General features: G+C 37.6%; 1 protein-coding gene and 1 long non-coding RNA gene across 3 annotated transcripts in view; both read left to right on the top strand.

Annotated features, from left to right (window-relative positions):
* Nucleotides 1–18,475, top strand: part of LOC106155330 (dual specificity protein kinase pyk3) — a 28,722-nt gene that overhangs the window by 2,813 nt on the left and 7,434 nt on the right. For both annotated transcript variants that reach the window (XM_087010419.1, XM_087010420.1), the window contains exons 5-11: nucleotides 437–580; nucleotides 724–812; nucleotides 13,714–13,889; nucleotides 14,116–14,413; nucleotides 14,686–14,884; nucleotides 15,295–15,429; nucleotides 18,130–18,218. In XM_087010419.1, the coding sequence (XP_086866545.1) occupies nucleotides 437–580; nucleotides 724–812; nucleotides 13,714–13,889; nucleotides 14,116–14,413; nucleotides 14,686–14,884; nucleotides 15,295–15,429; nucleotides 18,130–18,218 (1,130 nt within the window). The remainder of the gene's footprint in view (nucleotides 1–436; nucleotides 581–723; nucleotides 813–13,713; nucleotides 13,890–14,115; nucleotides 14,414–14,685; nucleotides 14,885–15,294; nucleotides 15,430–18,129; nucleotides 18,219–18,475) is intronic.
* On the top strand, nucleotides 1,568–6,034 carry LOC147762732 (uncharacterized). Its single transcript, XR_015333687.1, has 2 exons — nucleotides 1,568–5,404; nucleotides 5,787–6,034. It is a non-coding gene; the product is annotated as an uncharacterized LOC147762732 (long non-coding RNA).

Here is an 18,475-nt window from a genome sequence, read left to right as displayed (position 1 = left end):
TAGATGCTCCAGCGCAGTAGACTACTGCAATCATACTTCAAATATGCCTCAAATCTGCTTCGCATTGGGAGCTAATTAGCATTTTTGAAACATGCTTCTATCATGCTGCTAATCTACTGCATTAATGCTCCTCCTCTGTACAACCCTATGTAATTTTTGAAGTAGAATTGCAGTAGGGTATGCTGCATTTCTACTGCAAATATGCTCCACACCACTACTGCTTTAATGCTTCTTTGCTACTTCGATACTACTGCATTTACGTGCGGGATATCATACCTATATTGTTAGTATGTATCTCTCGGGGAAACAAACAAAAAATGGTGAAATTTTTATTCATTAGTTAGACTTGAACCTCATTAAATAACCCTAACCCTCTTTAAAACAATCCATGGGATACACTTTAGTTTCCCAATGCATTATTAATTGCTTTTCACAGATAAGAAAACAAAGGTTGTCAAAGCATGTGTGAGTGAAGGACAGAGACCTGATATGAATAAAATCCCTGACACAGAAGACTGGCTAAGGAAGATCATAACTGATTCTTGGAGTCAAGATCCAAAGAAGCGGCCAACATTTTCAGGTAGCCAATTACATATGATAAAAACTCGAAAATACTTTTCCCGGAAAACGATTCTACAATGTAATGACTTTTCTTTGAAACTTGAAAATGGGCCTCTCAATATATCTATATCAATATTTATGTATAACAATTATTATTTTTAGACCTAAAGGAGAGGGTGGACCCTATCCAACAGGCCAAAAAATGTCAGATTCCCGCTGCTAAAAGACAGCTGTCACAGGGGCTTGCCAGTGTAAGTGGATAAAAATGTTATTATTGGTTCATTTTATAATTTATATACCTATTTATCAAAATGTAAAGCATGGTTGGTCTATTTTTGCAAAATTTATCGCACATTTTAATGTTTTAATTTTAACTTAAAAGTCGTAATTTTCGATCCAGCCATCCAGTGATATCTATTGTACAATCAATTTGTGATAATAGCCATCCAACGTTTCTATAACTCAATAAACTGAGCTCCATAAAGACTTAGCAACATGTTAATAATTAAATTATAGCTCACGGTTTATAAGCTTTTCTAATGTTGTAGATGTACCTTATTTTCATATAAGTGCCTCTGGTATGCAGTCATTCCGAAGCTAATGGGAAAATTAATGTTGCCCTATATTTGTTGGGTTTCATGGTAAATTATCAATGTTTGAAATGTCCCATAGCCATATCATATTTTTACATTTCCTTCAAACCTTCCCCAATTCAGACATTGAAAATGATTAACTTCTCGAATTGAAGTATATCACCGCAGAAAACAAACAATAAAATGATTGACGAGGAGAACTAGACGTAGGATGAAATTCAGACTTGGTACACCTACACAGTACATGTTCCAGTAAATTTATAGCTTCCAGGCTACAACCGTCACTTGTGCCTTTATAAATCCGACGTAGATCGAATGAGGCGTACATTGAAGGCTCGGAGTTCACATGAAACTGAGTTAAGAAAGAAGTAGCCATGCCACTTGGCTATAATAATAATAATAATAATAATAATAATAATAATTGTTATTATTGCATGGCTGGCACCCCTAAGCAAATTGAAAAGTGTGCAGCACATGTGCTGCAGATGCACTGCATATGTGCGGCACACTTTAGAGTGTGCAGTAGACAGCTTTGGGGAGTGTGCAGAAGTGTGCGATAAAAATTCTTTCTTGCTGCACACTTCCCTAAGTACAGATAGTGTGCATAAAGTATGCAGGAGACTTGATATTTCAATAGAAGCATGCGGAGAGTGTGCGATAATCTTGAAATTTGATCAAGAGTGCGCAACAAGTGTGCAGAAAATGTAATTTTTCTGTCATAAGTGTGTAGAAAATGTGCAAGACACTTGGTTTCTCAACAGATGTGTGCAGAAAGCGTGCAATAAACTTACAATTTCATCAGGAGTTTGCCATAAGTGTGCAGAAAACTCAAATTTTTTGTCAGGAGTGTGCAACAAGTGTACAGGAAACTTAGAAATTTTAAGTTGTGTGAGTTGAGTATACAACAAGCTTTTAATTTTATCGGGGTATGCTATTTTAGAGTAAAAAAATTATCATTTGATTATTTAATATGTACCAATACAAGATACAGGTATATGCAATGCCACTGACATTACACAAACAAAATACTTCAATACACATTTTAATTTATATCCATCAATTAGAAATATTCAATGCTTATATAAAATTTTTATTATTATCATATATAAGTGGCAAGTACACTATGATTAATAATACATTATTGTGAGCTATAGTGGGTATTTATGTCGCAGGCCAGAAAGAAATCCTGCCAAATTAGTCCAACAAACAAATCAATAACATTATGTAAAGCTAGTTATGAATTGTATTGTTCTAACAAACTACACACACTGGACAATAGAAGAATACTATGGGGGAGATAAATGACTGTGCAATGATATGCTCCTGGTATCATTTTATTGACATCAAATTTCACAAAAATTACAAAATGAGAACAAAATATACATTCTACCAAAATATGCAATTTCAAGTCCAAAATTAGTACTTAGTGGCATAGCCACGTGACCTAATAATAGGTGCCAGTCTATGAGGCAAGGATTCATATAAATATCTGATGCGTTCAGGGCTTATGATGGCCCAAGTATGAAACACTGAATATAACAGAGTTTCTCTGCTGGTTAGACGGGCATTTGTAAAAAGTTTTGACATACCATTCCACACATTTTCTATTATGTTTGCATCCGGACTCTGGGCAGGCCACATCACCCTGCGAATGCCATGTTGGTCAAACCAATCATCAACTGCTCTGGGCCTGTGACAAGGAGCATTGTCATCCTGGTGAACAAATGGATAATTCCTGTCACCAAACATGTTAGTAATGGTAGCAAACCTGACTCCAAAACATTGATATATTTCTAGTGATTCATGTTTCCATCAACCACTATCAATTTGCCTACGCCATGGATGCTGATGCAGCCCCACACCATAATAAATATGCTGCTCCGGGTTCGAAAATTCAGTGCATGTGCAGCAGTTTGCCAGCATCGTACCCGTCTGCCATCAGAGGTCAGACAAAAGCGACACTCATCAGAAAAAAATATATATAGGACCAATTGGCATGGACTGTCCAGTTCCAGATCCTGTTGACCCTAGTTTACTCTATGTTGCCTGTTTTGTAACGATATAAGAGATTTCAGTCTTGCTACCCTGCTGTACACTCTCTGAGCATGTAACCAACGCCTAGTAATTTTCACAGACAGATGCTTATGTGTGAAATTGTTCCACTGTGTTGTCAACTGACAAGCAATGTAGAACTTTAACAACCTGGACATCAAAATCAGTCGTCGATCTTCACGGCCAGTAGTTTTTCTTGGACGACCCATCAGAAGCAATTTGTCTCTTGATCCAGTGTTTCTATACCGAGACCAGACCCTTTGCATGGTTCTGACTGAACAATTCAATTGTATCGATATTCTGACATTGCTTATATTCCGCCTCTTCAGGTTAATAACTTGCACCTATAACCGTTAGATAATTGCCTGTATCTTGCCATATTTGAGGAAGACAGGAATAACATTTGCTGTACATGTAATAGACCAACAATACAATTCCATGGTATAGCGGTTTTATACTCATTAGTCACATTATAAGTAGACCAGGCATTATAACTACCCGAGATCTGCCTACTTTTATTACTCTGATTTAGGGGGTGACACTTCTATTGTCCAGTGTGTGTATGGTGTGTACCTTACTCAAAGTATGAGAATAAGTCAAGGGCAATATAAGTTTAACAACATCTAATAGAAAAATGCCTAATCAACCCTTTAAACTCATTCACTAAATCACAACTTTTGCAATGCTATGCCCGCCATTAAAAAAGAATATTATCAGGATTTATCAAATCAGTCATGAAATCTAGGGTTGTGGTAAATTAAACATGGCTCCTACTGGTATATTCTTGACTTTGCTAGTTAATTTTCACAAAAAGATAAAAACACAGTAAATGTATTTTTAGTATTTTTATGATGATATTTACTAACTTCATATTTCTTCTATTTTATTGAAAGTCAACCTTATCTAGTCAAATTTTATCTTGCTTATAGTCAGATTTTAATTGACCTTGGCTGTTTTAAAAAGTGAAATTTCAATCCAGCCTCATATGTGTAATGTAATGTAATGTAAAAGTAAGTGAACATAAAGGGTATGGTAGTGTCCCTCATAAAGGGTGGGAAACGAGGACAAATTGATATTTTTAAAGATACATTTTATTATAAATCATGCTCAATCACACTTTAAGCCTAAGGTTTAACAGTTAGCTGATGTTAGAGAATACCCTACTTCACCAACCACAGATTCAACAACTGTCTTTTGTTAGCCTGGCACCTATTATTAGGTCTCTATTCCTGCAGCTATTGTTAGACCAATTACATCAACCACCTATTTGGTGTTATCAGATGTGTGGTATCCTGTCTAAGTCTTTGTTTATGAGACAAACAGCAAATGAGTGAAGGCGCCGGCTGTTTACTATAAAGCCAGTTTTAATTCGGGATCATAGTGGAAGAGTACAGAGTGTAGAAAAATTGGATTGAGGAAGGTATGTATTACAGTAATGCATTGGATCATTTTGGCATCTAATCAAATTGAAAATGAAAAAATTGATCTAATTTGTAGTGTGCATTATAAACATTATATCTATATTACATTAATTAAGTTATAATTTATAATGTATACTTCCCTTTTAGCAAACAAAGAAACGAGGATATAGAATGCAATCACTGTTTAGTCTCTTCATTTCTTATAAAACTATGTTCAGTTGCTCACCAAAATGTTCCTTCAAATGCAGTTGAATCTTAAAAAAAATCTGTCTCTTACTATGTTACTTGAACAAATGGATATTTGTTGAATAATTGTTTATTTCTGGTGATCCTAGAGAGTAGACAACATGCAGAAGCTGGCATGACAAGGCTGGAAGGGACACTTTGCTGTGAATACCTATAGTTGGTGGCTCATTGAAACTCTCACAAAGTAAACCAAAGTCAAGTACCTTTGGGTGTATTCCCAGAGATTTAGATCGATCCAGGGATAAAAATTTAGATCGACCTTACTCCCTGAGGGTTCACGCAAATTGCAGTCAGCCGAGCGCGCACCATAGTTAATTACCCCCTTACAGCTTTCAGTAGGCGGGACAGACGCTTAAGCCGGCTAAGCTGACAGTAATCTAGTGAGACTCCCCACGGGGAAAGATCGATCTAAAATCTATGGAAATGGGGTCTTTGTGATAAAGAAGTTACTAGAGAGTTTTTTCAGCCCACAAGAACTGCCAGCAACAGTTTCTTTTGTGAAGGATTCTCTAGTTGAAAGAGCTGTGCAGAGTAAGTTTTAAAAGAGAGCAACACTAACCGCAAGTTGATTACATCATTCAACAAGTATATGTTGAAAATAAGTGAAAAGTGAATGCAACCATAAACCCTAAGATTTCAACATAACATAGATGTGTGAGGAATGTATATAAAGTATTCCTCAAAGTTGTTTTAGCACTTTGTTTTTTTTTTTTAATATCCAAGACATTTTTTCTGCCTACCTTTCTACCTATTCTTTATATGAACAATAAACACTTGATATTAGGACTTCTCAAACAGTAATGTGTATATTGATGTTTTTTTTTGTCCTCCACATGGATGTTTAAGATTTGGATGTTAAGCATTGTGCACAGTGTGGAAAATTTGTAGGACTTTATGGTATACTCTTTTTTAGATGGACGGAGCAGGACAGGGTCAGTAAAGAAGAGGAATGTGGCAGAAAGACGTAAAGAAGAGAAATATGGACATGGCTTGGATTTTGCTGATTTTGTTCGACTTTTTAATTTGATTAATAAAGCACAATATATGACTGTAATTTTTTGTTTGTTGTTGATAAACAGATTTAACAATATTTCTGTTGGCACGTCTTTAAATGTAACTCAGAACCTGTCTTTGTAGAATTAATATTAACTGATTGAAAAATGAGTTAATGAAATTTAAATTGTGTTATAAAATATTTAAATTAGTGTGCAAGAAAGTATGCAGAAAGTGCGCAGGAGGTGTGCAAGAAGTGCACAAGAGGTGTGCAAGACGTACGCAGGAGGTGTGCAAGATATGCGCAGGAAGTATGCAAGAAGTACACAGAAGGTTTGCAAGACGTATGCAAGAGGTATGCAAGAAGTGTGCTGGTTGTGGTGTAGGGGATGTGCAGGATGTGTGCGTATTTTACCATGCAAATGAGGCGTGCTGCGCATCCGCAGAAACCCTTACTGTGAATCTGCTGCGCATCCGCTGAAACAGTGTGCGGGAAGCTTAAAACTTTGCTAAGGGACTTTAAAAAATAGGATAATTTTAATGGGGCTTACAAGAACTGTGCGAAGGCTTCTATTTCAATTCATAATGCAGATAATTACTCAAGTATGCTGTGTATAGTGGACGACTCTACTTACTACTACTTTCTTGCCTTTTTGCCTAGATGGATTGACAATGAAGGATTTGTAACTATTTTACTCTGAAGTGCCAAATAATTACCGAGTAATTGCATCCCTTGGAAATAATTCACAAACTTTTTACCGGTATGTGCTGCGCGCAATACCGGTGTACCATGAAATCTGACTCCCCTAAAATGTGACTCCCCAGTCAGATTTTCATTATGAAAATGTGACTCCCCAGTCAGATTTTCATCATGAAAATCTGACTCCCCCTATGAAATTTTGACTCCTCCCCCCCCCCCCAAAAAAAAAAAAAAAAAAAACTTCCAAAAATCTCATTTAATTTGAGTAAATGACTATGATCTTGTAGCATAATGGAGGACACATTGGCACTTTTTGTTATTTTGCAGGTGAAAATGTTCATGAAAAAGAAAAGATTTGTATTTTACCACCCAAGGACTCCCCTATGAAAAAGCTATTTATTTGATATTTAATTATCATTCTGACATCTTTTCTTTGAGGATACTTTATGAAGAATATATTGAAAGTATTTGAAAGTTTGATGGTAAAAAATTGGGTGAAAAAAATCACATGAAAAATAAGAAAAATTAAGGATTTGTATCCTAACACCCAATGACTCCCCAATAAAAAAAAAAAAACTATTTCATTAGGTGTTTCCACAGAATTATTTTGGGTTACAGACTTTGTTGCTTTGGGTTGCACACTTTTACAAAGATATTCCTTTAACAACAAAATTATATGTTCTTAATGGGGCAAGTTGAAATTGCTTTAAAAACGAAAGACATTTTATTTAAATCAAATGGACTAGGTACTTGGATTTTTCAATGAAAGATCACAGAAAATTGTGAATTTTACACTTATTGCATTTTTAAGTTATATTTTTAATAATAATTTTCTCATTGAGTGGTACAACAAAACTAAGAGTGCCTTGCAGTTTCATACTTTATAATAAAGGCACAAATGCTACATGGAAATATACACACTGGACAATAGAAGTGTCACCCCCTGAATCAAAGTAATAAAAGTTATAATGCCTGGCCTAGTATACTTATAAAGTGACTAATGAGTATATAACCGCTGTACAATGGAATTGTATTGTTGGTCTTTTTGTGAAATTTGATGTTAATAAAATGATACCAGGAGCATATCATTCCACAGTCATTTATCTCCCTCAAAGAACTGGTTCAGTAGGGGTGACACTTCTATTGTCCAGTGCGTGTATTTTTGAACTGAACTTATATCTCGAAAACTGGCCATAGTTACTACTGGGCTTGTATAGTAAATCATATTCTGGCAATCTTACTGAGACCTTGAAGTTGACATTTGACTTACTTTTCACCATAATCTGCACTTCGCAACTTTTCAACAATTATATGATTTGTCAGAGCCTTCTTAATTGTCGGAGTAAAATGACGCTTTTATTATTACAGGTGTTTAATCGGTGGTATTTTATTCAGTATTGGAATTTGAAACGTGATCCTCATAGTGCATGATAGAAAAACTATAATAATTCCAAGATTGTAACGGTTCAGTTACAGGTACAATACCAGTTATTGAATCACATACCAGTACTGTGTATAATCCTCCCCATTTAACAATAGTTATTATCATTTATAAGATTTTTTGTGTGAAAGATTATTTTCATTACATGCACGCCTCTTTCGATAAATTAAAAAACATATCAATTAATGTAGAATGAGCAAAGATTTTACAGTTCCCACCACAGCGATGATCACCACATAGTGACGGATATGGGGGGGGGGGGGGGGGGGGGGGGGGGTCAGGGGTTTCCTGACCCCCCCCCTTCCGTTTCTGAAAAATATATAACACCAATATTTCCCTCTTGAAATCAGCAATTTGACTAGCTGATTAATACACTGTACCAAAGATCATCGTTTGCCCTCCAAAACACCAGAAAAAGATGACCTCGTCCTCCCACATTTGTGTCACAGCTTGCGATTCTGAATTTCAGAGGTCACAGCTCACCTCTGTCCCCGCGGGGGGGGGGGGGGGGGGGGGGGGGGGGGGGGGGAAGGAGGTCTTTGCAGGGTGCATCGATAATTGTGCGTATTAATGCGTGTCAACATTTTATTTATTTCTAAAGACAAAATAACTTTATTGAATAAGGAGCCAGGATAGTTTTGTAGAGGAAATGAGTTGATTGACACGCTCTTAAACAATACTTACACCACTGCGTGTAATGTAAACGGGAGCAGGCTGTTAGAGGTTGTGTTAGGTAGAGATAGAAATAGAAATGGGAAAAAGCGGCGCGAGAACCAACTGGAAAGGTAGTAAATAAATAACATGAAAGAATATTAAATAGTCGAATTTACTACCTCGCGTAACAGCAAAAGATAAAGACAACAAATTCGTCACACATACAGCACTGATATTCTGAATGTCAGAGGTCAATGGAAACTGACCTAGCTCCATAGCTACAATCATCATGTTCCTGTCGCGATGACACAGAACATGAGTCGTGTTGTCATAGTCCATAAACTACATATCTTAATAAATTCCCATTACATCGCTAATATCAACAGCACTCTATTCGTACCGTTTTCCGTTATCCCATATACATGTAGTAGGCTTGTTAAGGACAAAAAATTGAATTCAATGTTTTTGTCCCTATTCACATTAAAACACACAGTTAATGCACACTTTATGTTCTCCAATGAGCGTTTTGAATGATAGTCTGTATTGGCTGATGGACAGAAACCACCAAATAATTTCCCATTGACCACCATACTAAGAAATGCCTGCAAAACTGCATGAACAAAATTACTCTGTGAAACATTTCCCATCCCCATGAACAGCAGACACACTGACATAACTCCCAATGGCAAAAAAATGTACTGTTATCAGTTATGCTTGCTTACTGGCATCACTTGAACATGTGCACCCCTCTGTTTGTAAACAAACCACTGCACCACTCACAGTCAGTAGCCCCCTCCGCCAGAGGTCTCACGACTGCATCGCACCTGTGCCTGGTCCTGAAAAAAAAACTGGCAGTAGTTTACACCCTAGCCTGCTAGTTGATACCAAAATTAACCCTAGCAACACACAAGAAATGCCAGAAAAACATGGAAAAAAGCACTCATTTTCTCTCACTGAACTACATTCGTCTATAACAGTCGGTGATTGGTTGATTTAGTGGCTTCTGCCCTGCACAGAACCCCCCCCCCCCCGATCTTACCTTCTGACACCAAAAATCAAAACCTTAATACACTGCCAACTGCTCCGACCAATATGACTGAGAACGGTCTCTTGTTGACTGAGCCCTGTCAAGTTGAAAATGTGGTTGCTGTATGGGCCACTTTAGCCAACATTGCACCTGGTGAGAAAGCACAATTTCATGAGTGATAAAAAGTTAAATGCAAATTTCTGTGCCTGAATTTGTTTCAATTGTTTTGAAATTTGGACACCTGCTGCTGGACATGTGTGAAAATCTGAGATAAGCATCTTAACTGGTTGTCACTGGTTTAAGTGCACTTTGCTGAGAAATAAAGTGTGAGAAGTGGAAAATTACTAATAAAAATATTTTAAAATATCTAAAAATTACTTAAACTCAAGTGCAAGGTTAATTGTCACAACTGTTGTTTATGTTTGTTTGTTTGGGTGTGTTGTGAGGATACAGGAAATCAGCTTCCTGCCCCTCCCTTCAGAACAATACTCACTGCTAAGCTGGATACCCCCCTCCTGCATTGGGGCCATGCAGTTTGCTGTTTACAGGAAACTCCACTTCCAATCACTGTTCATACCTTTTGTTGCCATGTATCCTGCTTTCCTGCACACCTGGGAGAGACAATGGACAGCTGATCCTATAAAATGCCCTGTCCCTGCCTCTAGAATCAGTATAGTAACTTTCTTACCACCATGCCGTACGGTAAAAGTAACTGGAAGAAACGAAGAAAAAGTGTATTTGTGAAAGGAAACAAGTCTGACCAGCTTCCAGAGCCTATTGTGAGAAGATACATTAAACCCAGCCAAGAGTACCAGGCAGCCTCCTCTCCACCCCCTGTCAGGCCACCAACAACCCTCAGCAGCAACCCTGATGCACCCGTCATACTCAGACCTAGGAGGGCCCAGTCAGAGAGTTTGTCCAGCAGCCAGCCCCAACCCCCAGATGATGAATACAAGTTGGTTTCACCAGAAAAAATTGTCAATCTGGTCAACAACACAACAGTCGGTGATTGGTTGATTTAGTGGTTTCTGCCCTGATAGCGGTATCTATCGAGGCCATCTTAAGCCTCGGTCGCAACCGGACGTACGGGCTCTCACGAGCTGTTTGCGTCCAAATTTTACGCAGTATCTCACGTTCCGTGCAGGTCATTCTTACGAAATTTCGAGTTCGCAGACAGCCCGTGAGCACGTACGGAGGATATTGGACATGTCCAAATGATTCTACGAATAGCCTGCGAACAGCAAGGGCGCAAGTGAGACGTGCGTTGTGCAAAACGCATGTCGCAAGCAATGAAGGAGCAAGTGCCTTTTGCGTGTTGAGTAAGACCCACGCCCTCACAACTAACGAACAGAGTCGAGAGCACACATTGAATGCGTTGCACGTGCGTCAACCCCATGCCTGGTGTATAAAAGGCGTGCTCACGCCGCAAGCTCGTGTCTTTACAATGAGCGTCAACTGTGTAACGTGTACAACAATTTTAAAACTTTAAAATTTTTTGCTCAATTTAGTTTATAATATGCCTCCAAAAGGCAGAAAAAGGGAAGCAAAACTGACGCACGCCATCAATATGTCATCACAAACGTGTGAGGCAAGTGTGAAGCAAAACTGACGTAAAAGGGCACTACTTTCGCCGTGCGTTGCATGCCCTTCGTAAGTGGTGAGTGTGTGCCACGTACGCAGGAAGCAACACAAACTCAAGGAATGAGTGCAATTTCCACGGCCATCGCTCCTTGCAATTAGCGTCTCTGCTTGACAGGACAACTCATGTAGCCCTAGCGACTCGCAAGGCAGGCTTTCCTAGCGCACCTTCTCAGTACTTTTGTCTTGCGTGCTACGAGCGTGCTCCAGGCGTTCTAATTGTCGCAGACAGGTCGAAGCGAAAAACTGGCCGGCCAGTTTTCGGGCTGCGTGCTTTGCGTCGTGTTTGCGTCCACCAAAAAAGGAAGTTCCACGTGCGTGTATCTTACTGCTTGGCCAATTTTTTGCACGCAAACCGCTCGTAGAAACACGCGCGACCGGTTGTAAGAGTAGCTTATACAACAGGTAGGAAACGAAAAACTTGAGAGGAACTTTAAAGATGAACGGTCTTACCATGCTTGGCTTTCACCGTGACTGGTTAATTAACCTGGTAAATCTCTACCCTCTAAAATCAGGGACAAGTAAAATAGTATACAAAATTAAAGTATTGGCCCCTGTGGGAATACACCCAATTAGTTAGTCTGCTTTCATGTCCCCTCCCCTTAAAGGCCCTATTTCACACAGACCACGAATCCCACGAATGGCCATGAATTGACAAATTTCACCATTCGTGGTTGAATCGTCATCAGTTCGTGAAGTTCTTAACAGATTCGTATCTATTCGTAGTCAGTTCTTGCACTTCTTGACCAACAGGAATGGGTGGCAAAAACTTTGATGCCCCTATTTCACACAGACCACGAATCCCACGAATCGCCAGGAATTGAAAATTTGGTTGAATCGTAATCAGTTCGTGAAGTTCTTAACAGATTCGTATATAATCGTAGTAAGTTCTTGCAATTCTTGATCAATCGGGAATTCGTGGCAAAAATTTTGAGCTGTTCATAGTTTTGGCCACGAACTCCCGATTCCAAAAATTCGTAGTGAATTTCTGGACAATATTCGTGCGATTCCAGCCGAATCCCACGAATATTCGTAACACTATCGCACCTGTATCGTAACTGAATCGTAGAGCGTGTCGAATTAGACCAGAAAATTGGCAAAATCTCACGATTCCAGCCGAATCCCACGAATATTCGTAACACTATCGTACCTGTATCGTAAGTGAATCGTGAGCGTGTCGAATAAGACCAGAAAATTGGCAAAATCTCACGAATCCTCACGAATCCTAAAATTTGTCAATTCCTGGCGATTCGTGGGATTCGTGGTCTGTGTGAAATAGGGCCTTAAATGGTGGCTCAGCGACAGAGAAAATAAAAAAGTCCGATCAAACTTGGTTAAGTAGTTTTAAACGAATTAGTAAATTTGCCATGTACTCAGTACCACAGAGACAATAAAAAAGGTAAGCCTGTGAAACAGAATCGCAGAAAATAAACAATAAAATAATTGACGAAGAGAACTAGGATCACATTCAATGCAAACATTCAAACTTGGTACGCCTACTCAGTACATGTACTAGTAAATTTATAGCTTCCGTGCTACAACCCTCACTTGTGCCTTTGTAAATCCGACGTAGATCGAATGAGGCTTTAACGTCATTGTTAACAAAATTTGCCACAAGCCATGTATTGAAGGCTCGGAGTTAACATGAAAATGAGTTAAGAAAGAAATAGCCATGCCATTGGGCTATTATTATTATTATTATTATTATTATTATTATTATTATTATTATTATTGGCGTTCAGGTTAACATAAAAACAATTGCACGTAGAGTGCACGTCGTATTTATATCGCATGCAGCGGGTACGAACACTGGCATCTGTCTGAGCAAGAGGGGGCCCTTTATTTATTTATTTATTTATTTTGTGTGTGCGTGTGTTCTGGTAGACTACATTTAGACTACATTTAGGATGATGCGGTAGTCCTAAGTTATTTATGTTCTTTCCCTTATTTTTCCCGGTTATTAACGAATCAAGGTGACAGTGGAACGTGCGTTGGAGGGTTAATTTTGATTCGCCCGTTTTGCCTTTTTTCATTGCCACCGTACGTATCCTTCTCATGTCCCCTCCTTGGTACTACCCCCCCCCCCCCGCCCCAAAACGAACCCTACACCCACGCATAGTTTAGCCTACCATGTGAAGATCTCTGCCTGTAGGAACGTAACGATGTGGAGATTGTTTGATACTTTGTGTGTGGGTTGTACATTGTTTTGTTTTATATTCAGCTTCAGAATTGTCTGAGTCATGCTTTCCAATACGAGGAAGATGTAAATAATCAGGTCAATATAAATTAATTCAATGAAAAATCAACATTGTATTTTTATTTTATTGCTGTGACATTCTAAACAATAAAAATACAATGGTATAACCATTGGTGAACTTTATTAACAGCAACAGGAGGCGTCGAAAGAGTTATTAACTGATGCTTTTGTACCAGTCCAGTTTACTGACTTGACATACCACAAGCTGATGGGTACGGGAGGCTTTGGAAAGGTCTACCACGCTTATCACAAACACTGGGGGGATGTTGCAGTGAAGAAAGTTCTGGAAGTGGAGGTTCCTGAAAAGTGAGGGTTTCAGCCGTTGTAACTATGCCCTTGTAACTGTTGAAATGGAAACAAAAGCAACAACATTGTACCTATAGGGCAAATTTATATAAGCTATCTCTTCTTAACTGATGTATTGAATTGAATGTGATTTGTTGATTTATTTCTTTTTATCGTCTCTTTATCATAATAATGATAGTACATTGGCTAAATTGGCCTATTTCTCTTAATAAATATATTTTCACAGGGTTATAATAGGCTTGAAGAGTGAAGCTAAAAAGTTATGGAGAGTCAGGCATCCTAATATAGTCCAACTATTTGGTGTTGTCATGGAGACTAAAGAATATGCATTGGTAATGGAGTATTTGTGCCACGGATCCCTATCTGACTTTGTGCATGACCTTGAAGTGCCTTTCCCTCTCCAAGTCCAGATGATCTACCAGATAATCCTTGCAATGAATTACATCCACACCTGCAACCCAGCCATGCTACATCTGGATCTTAAAGCACAGAATGTCCTGGTAGATGAGGATTTTAATGTAAAGGTACGGAGTATGTTGACTGGGGGAGGGGGGGGGAGCCTATATAGACCCTACCGGGTATATATACAGCTGACAATAATGTAGCAATTGGCTAAATCTTGGCAAAAGGGTGTTACTTTGATGGATAACACAATGACATACCACTGATAGACTTTTTTATGATTCATCCCAATGTATTAGGTCCATGGCATAATAGCAGGGCAACCACTGTTTGCTGTCTAGGTACATACCCCTGGTATATTGCCCTTTTAGTTTTTCATTTTTCCTTTGATCAGCTGTGTGACTTTGGATTGGCTCAGTGGCGCTCATGTTCAAGGCTAGGCATGAGTAAGAGAGAGGAACATGCAGGAACAATCACTCATGTGCCCCCAGAACAATGGGAAAATATCAACTGTGAGCCAAATGTTAAGTTTGATGTTTATGCCTTTGGTATTGTTGTCTGGGAAATCCTGGCCAAGGAAATGCCTTACACAAGTAAATATATATTTTACTAATATTTTGATATTATTTTAACTTTTTGTGAAAAGAGTGAGAGAAGATCAAAGGGCCTTCCATGTACTGGTATGAAATTGAATGGCGTGTGTAAAATATATTTTTGTTTGTTGCTGTTTAATTCACAAAATTCTTGGGGCTTTGTTTAAACATAGCTGCAAACCAAAGACAGCAAAAGAAAGGTATATTGCTAAATTAAGCTGCAAAATGATATTTAATTTTTTATGTTATATCATACCGATATTGGTATTATGTATCTCTCGGGAAACAAACAAAAATGGTGAAATTTTTATTCATTAGATGGACTTGAACCTCATTAAATAACCCTAACCCTCTTTAAAACAATCCATGGAATACACTTTAATTTTCCCATGCATGCTTAATTTCCACAGATGAGATGACAATAGCATGTGTGACTGAAGGAAAGAGACCTGATATGAATAAAATCCCTGACACAGAAGACTGGCTAAGGAAGATCATAACTGATTCTTGGAGTCAAGATCCAAAGAAGCGGCCAACATTTTCAGGTAGCCAATTACATATGGTAGAAACTTGAAAATTTAGTCGCTTTTGATAATTTTGTTTGAATATGATTCTACATCGATGTAATGTTTTCACTTTGAAATATTGGCAAACTTGAAAATGGGCTGCTCAAAAATTTTAAAAAGTTTGTCACCTAATAATTATATTCAGGTAGGATTCACACATTTAAAAACATTATTTCATTTTTAATGACAAAATTATTGAGTTTTTACCGTAAATGACAGGTAGCCTTTAATGGTTTTATGTATTAATGTGTTTATTATATACCTTATCACTATAATTTTAAGTTTGATTTCATATATATATATATATATATATATATATATATATATATATATATATATATATATATATGCTTGAAGAGTGTACACACACACACACACACACGCACACACACACACACAGGTTTTACATTTAATATTAAACATTTTTTCAAAATCATTTTGTTTTCATATTTTACTGACTGATAAATGAAGATGAGGATCAAAATTGTATTTTAAATTTAATACTCTCTTTGCTGTCAGTGTAGCACCAAGTCTTTAATTGAATTTATCAATGAGGTAAAAAAAATCATTGCTGAATCTAAGTCATACCACAATCACTAAAAGCGATATTTTGGATCTTCCGAAATTATTATCTGTAAAAGGACCCTCAGTGTCTAGTCAGTGTCTAGTCAGTGTGTAGTCACAGCAACAGTCCATCTAACGCCTGGCCTCATCTGGCTGCTACCAGGGCTCTCAAGTGGCAAGGCATTCCTTGTGATAGGTTTTTAGAGTTTAATCTGCAGTAACATTCCAGACATTGGTCAGAACATGCCCAATTTTATTCAGTTTTGTTGTAAAACAAGTAGACGGTTGATTAGGAGTAGTGACCTACCCACATTTTGTATTTTCTAAAGAACCTCTCATAGCTGAAGAGTGGAAAATCTTGAAAAATATTCCTTTCCAATGTACTTTAGATACTAAACTGCGCTGGTTTCAATATAGAGTATCAAAAATAATTTTAGCTACAAATATATTTTTACGAAAAATTGGGATAAAAGACACAGAGACCTGCTCTTTCTGTAACGTACACCCTGAAACTCTTCAACACTTATTTATTGAGTGCAAAGTAATTGCTCCCCTTTGGGCAAAAATACAAGACTGGATCCACTTAAAGACTGGACAAATACTACAATTAACACCTTCTGATATAATTCTAGGAATTCCAAATTTGGAGTGCAATGCGCTCAACAGTTTGCTGATCATAACAAAATTTATTACATATGTATATTTAAAATGAAAAACATTACCCCGAACAGAGAAAATATTAAAATAGAATGGAAACAGGCCTACATCGCAGAGAGAAATATGAGTCTGAGAAACATGACAGCAGATAAATTCAATGAAAAATGGAAAAAGCTGCAGCCTCTCTTCCTGGACTGATATCTTCTATCTGCGTATGGTCCCCTGCCGATATTCGATAGTAATTTATAGTTAGTTATTTATAGATAGTTATTTATCAATTTTGTATTTTTTTTGTTGAGATCTGTACTTTTTTGAGATGTGCAATAAATTTTTTTTAATATATTGTCTATGTGGTTCAAATCTGGCGATCTTGAAGGCCAATGTAGCTGCATATTCCCTTGGGACTGCAACTAAATTAAAAGTGCTCTCTTTACCGGCATTTTCATTGTGTAACCTAACATTGTGCCTAATTAAGCTGCCCCCATCAAATGGTAGTCAGGTGGTGCCAAATTATTCCTGTATTTGCCGGTTTCAGGTTGTTATCGATTACTCTTAATAATGGTGCTGCTAATGAATCTAGTTACTGTTGACGAGACACGTCGTAGTGCTCTACTTTGACCAGGTACAGATGAGAGCGCCACATGGTTTCAGTGAAAGGTTTATGGAAATGTTTATGGTGTCAAATGCATAAGAGAAACAGACGACGGTGTTTTGCTGTGTACACTGGCATTCACAGAGGTCGTCTGGTATACTTACCTGCCAAAGTCTGATGTTTTCTAAGGGCCCTGAAAAACGCGTTGTTTGCTCCTCATTTTTAATGGATTGGACGTCTTTGTTTAGTTGCAGCAGTATATCCTTGATAACAGCGAGTCCTGTGCCCTGGGGATAAGATTTCGATACATTGGGTGTGGCCTCTGTATAGGTACATCAATCTGGGTATAACTCTGTGCTGTTTGTTCCGTGTAGCACAATAAACTGTCTGGCAATCCCTGCTTTTTCATGCCATTATGACCCAGATGAACAGTCTTGTAAAACATTTCTTAGCTAATTGTACGCATTGCAAAACCGTCCGCTTGCATCCAAAATTGAAAGGTATTCAGTAGTTGTCGACATATGCTTACCTTTTGGACAGAACAATGCTTGACCAGACCAACCCAAAAGAGCACTTCCCAATAAAACAGCTGCATATTATTACAATTATGGTAGTCAGTTTATTGGCAGCCACACACCTGACTACAAACTTCTCCATTCACATAACTTACCCGGTATATGAAATCCGTTTTTGGAAAAAAGAAAGCATTTTACCTAGGCTATGTAACTATGAATCAAAGTTTGCAATATAATACAAAGGTGCAAAACTATTTCATGTAAGCTTTGTGATATTTTATTCATTTAAGAAAGAAAACAAAGTAATTTAATATCAATATATACTGAGTATGTGTAGCAATTCTCTTTTAGAACTAAAGAAGAGAGTGGATCCTATCCAACAGGCCAAAAAATGTCAGATTCCAGCTGCTAAAAGACAGCTGTCACAGGCGTTTACCAGTGTGAGTTGATGAAAAAATTGTTATCATTGGCTCATCTTATAATTCACGTAAACATTTATCAAAATAAAAAACATGGTTGGTTTACTTTTGCAAAATTTATCGCACATTTTATGTTTAAATTTCAACTTAAAAGTCGTAATTTTCGATCCAACCATCCAATGATATCTAAATCTTATACAATCAATTTGTGATATTAGCCCTCCAACATTTCTATAACTCAATAAACTGAGCTCCATAAAGGCTAAGCAATATGTTAA

Source organism: Lingula anatina, chromosome 4, assembly GCF_051362555.1.
Source record: "Lingula anatina isolate TDL-2025a chromosome 4, LinAna3.0, whole genome shotgun sequence".
Taxonomy (NCBI): domain Eukaryota; kingdom Metazoa; phylum Brachiopoda; class Lingulata; order Lingulida; family Lingulidae; genus Lingula; species Lingula anatina.
Note: the sequence above shows the minus strand (reverse complement) of the source record. Positions and strands in the feature narration are given on the sequence as shown.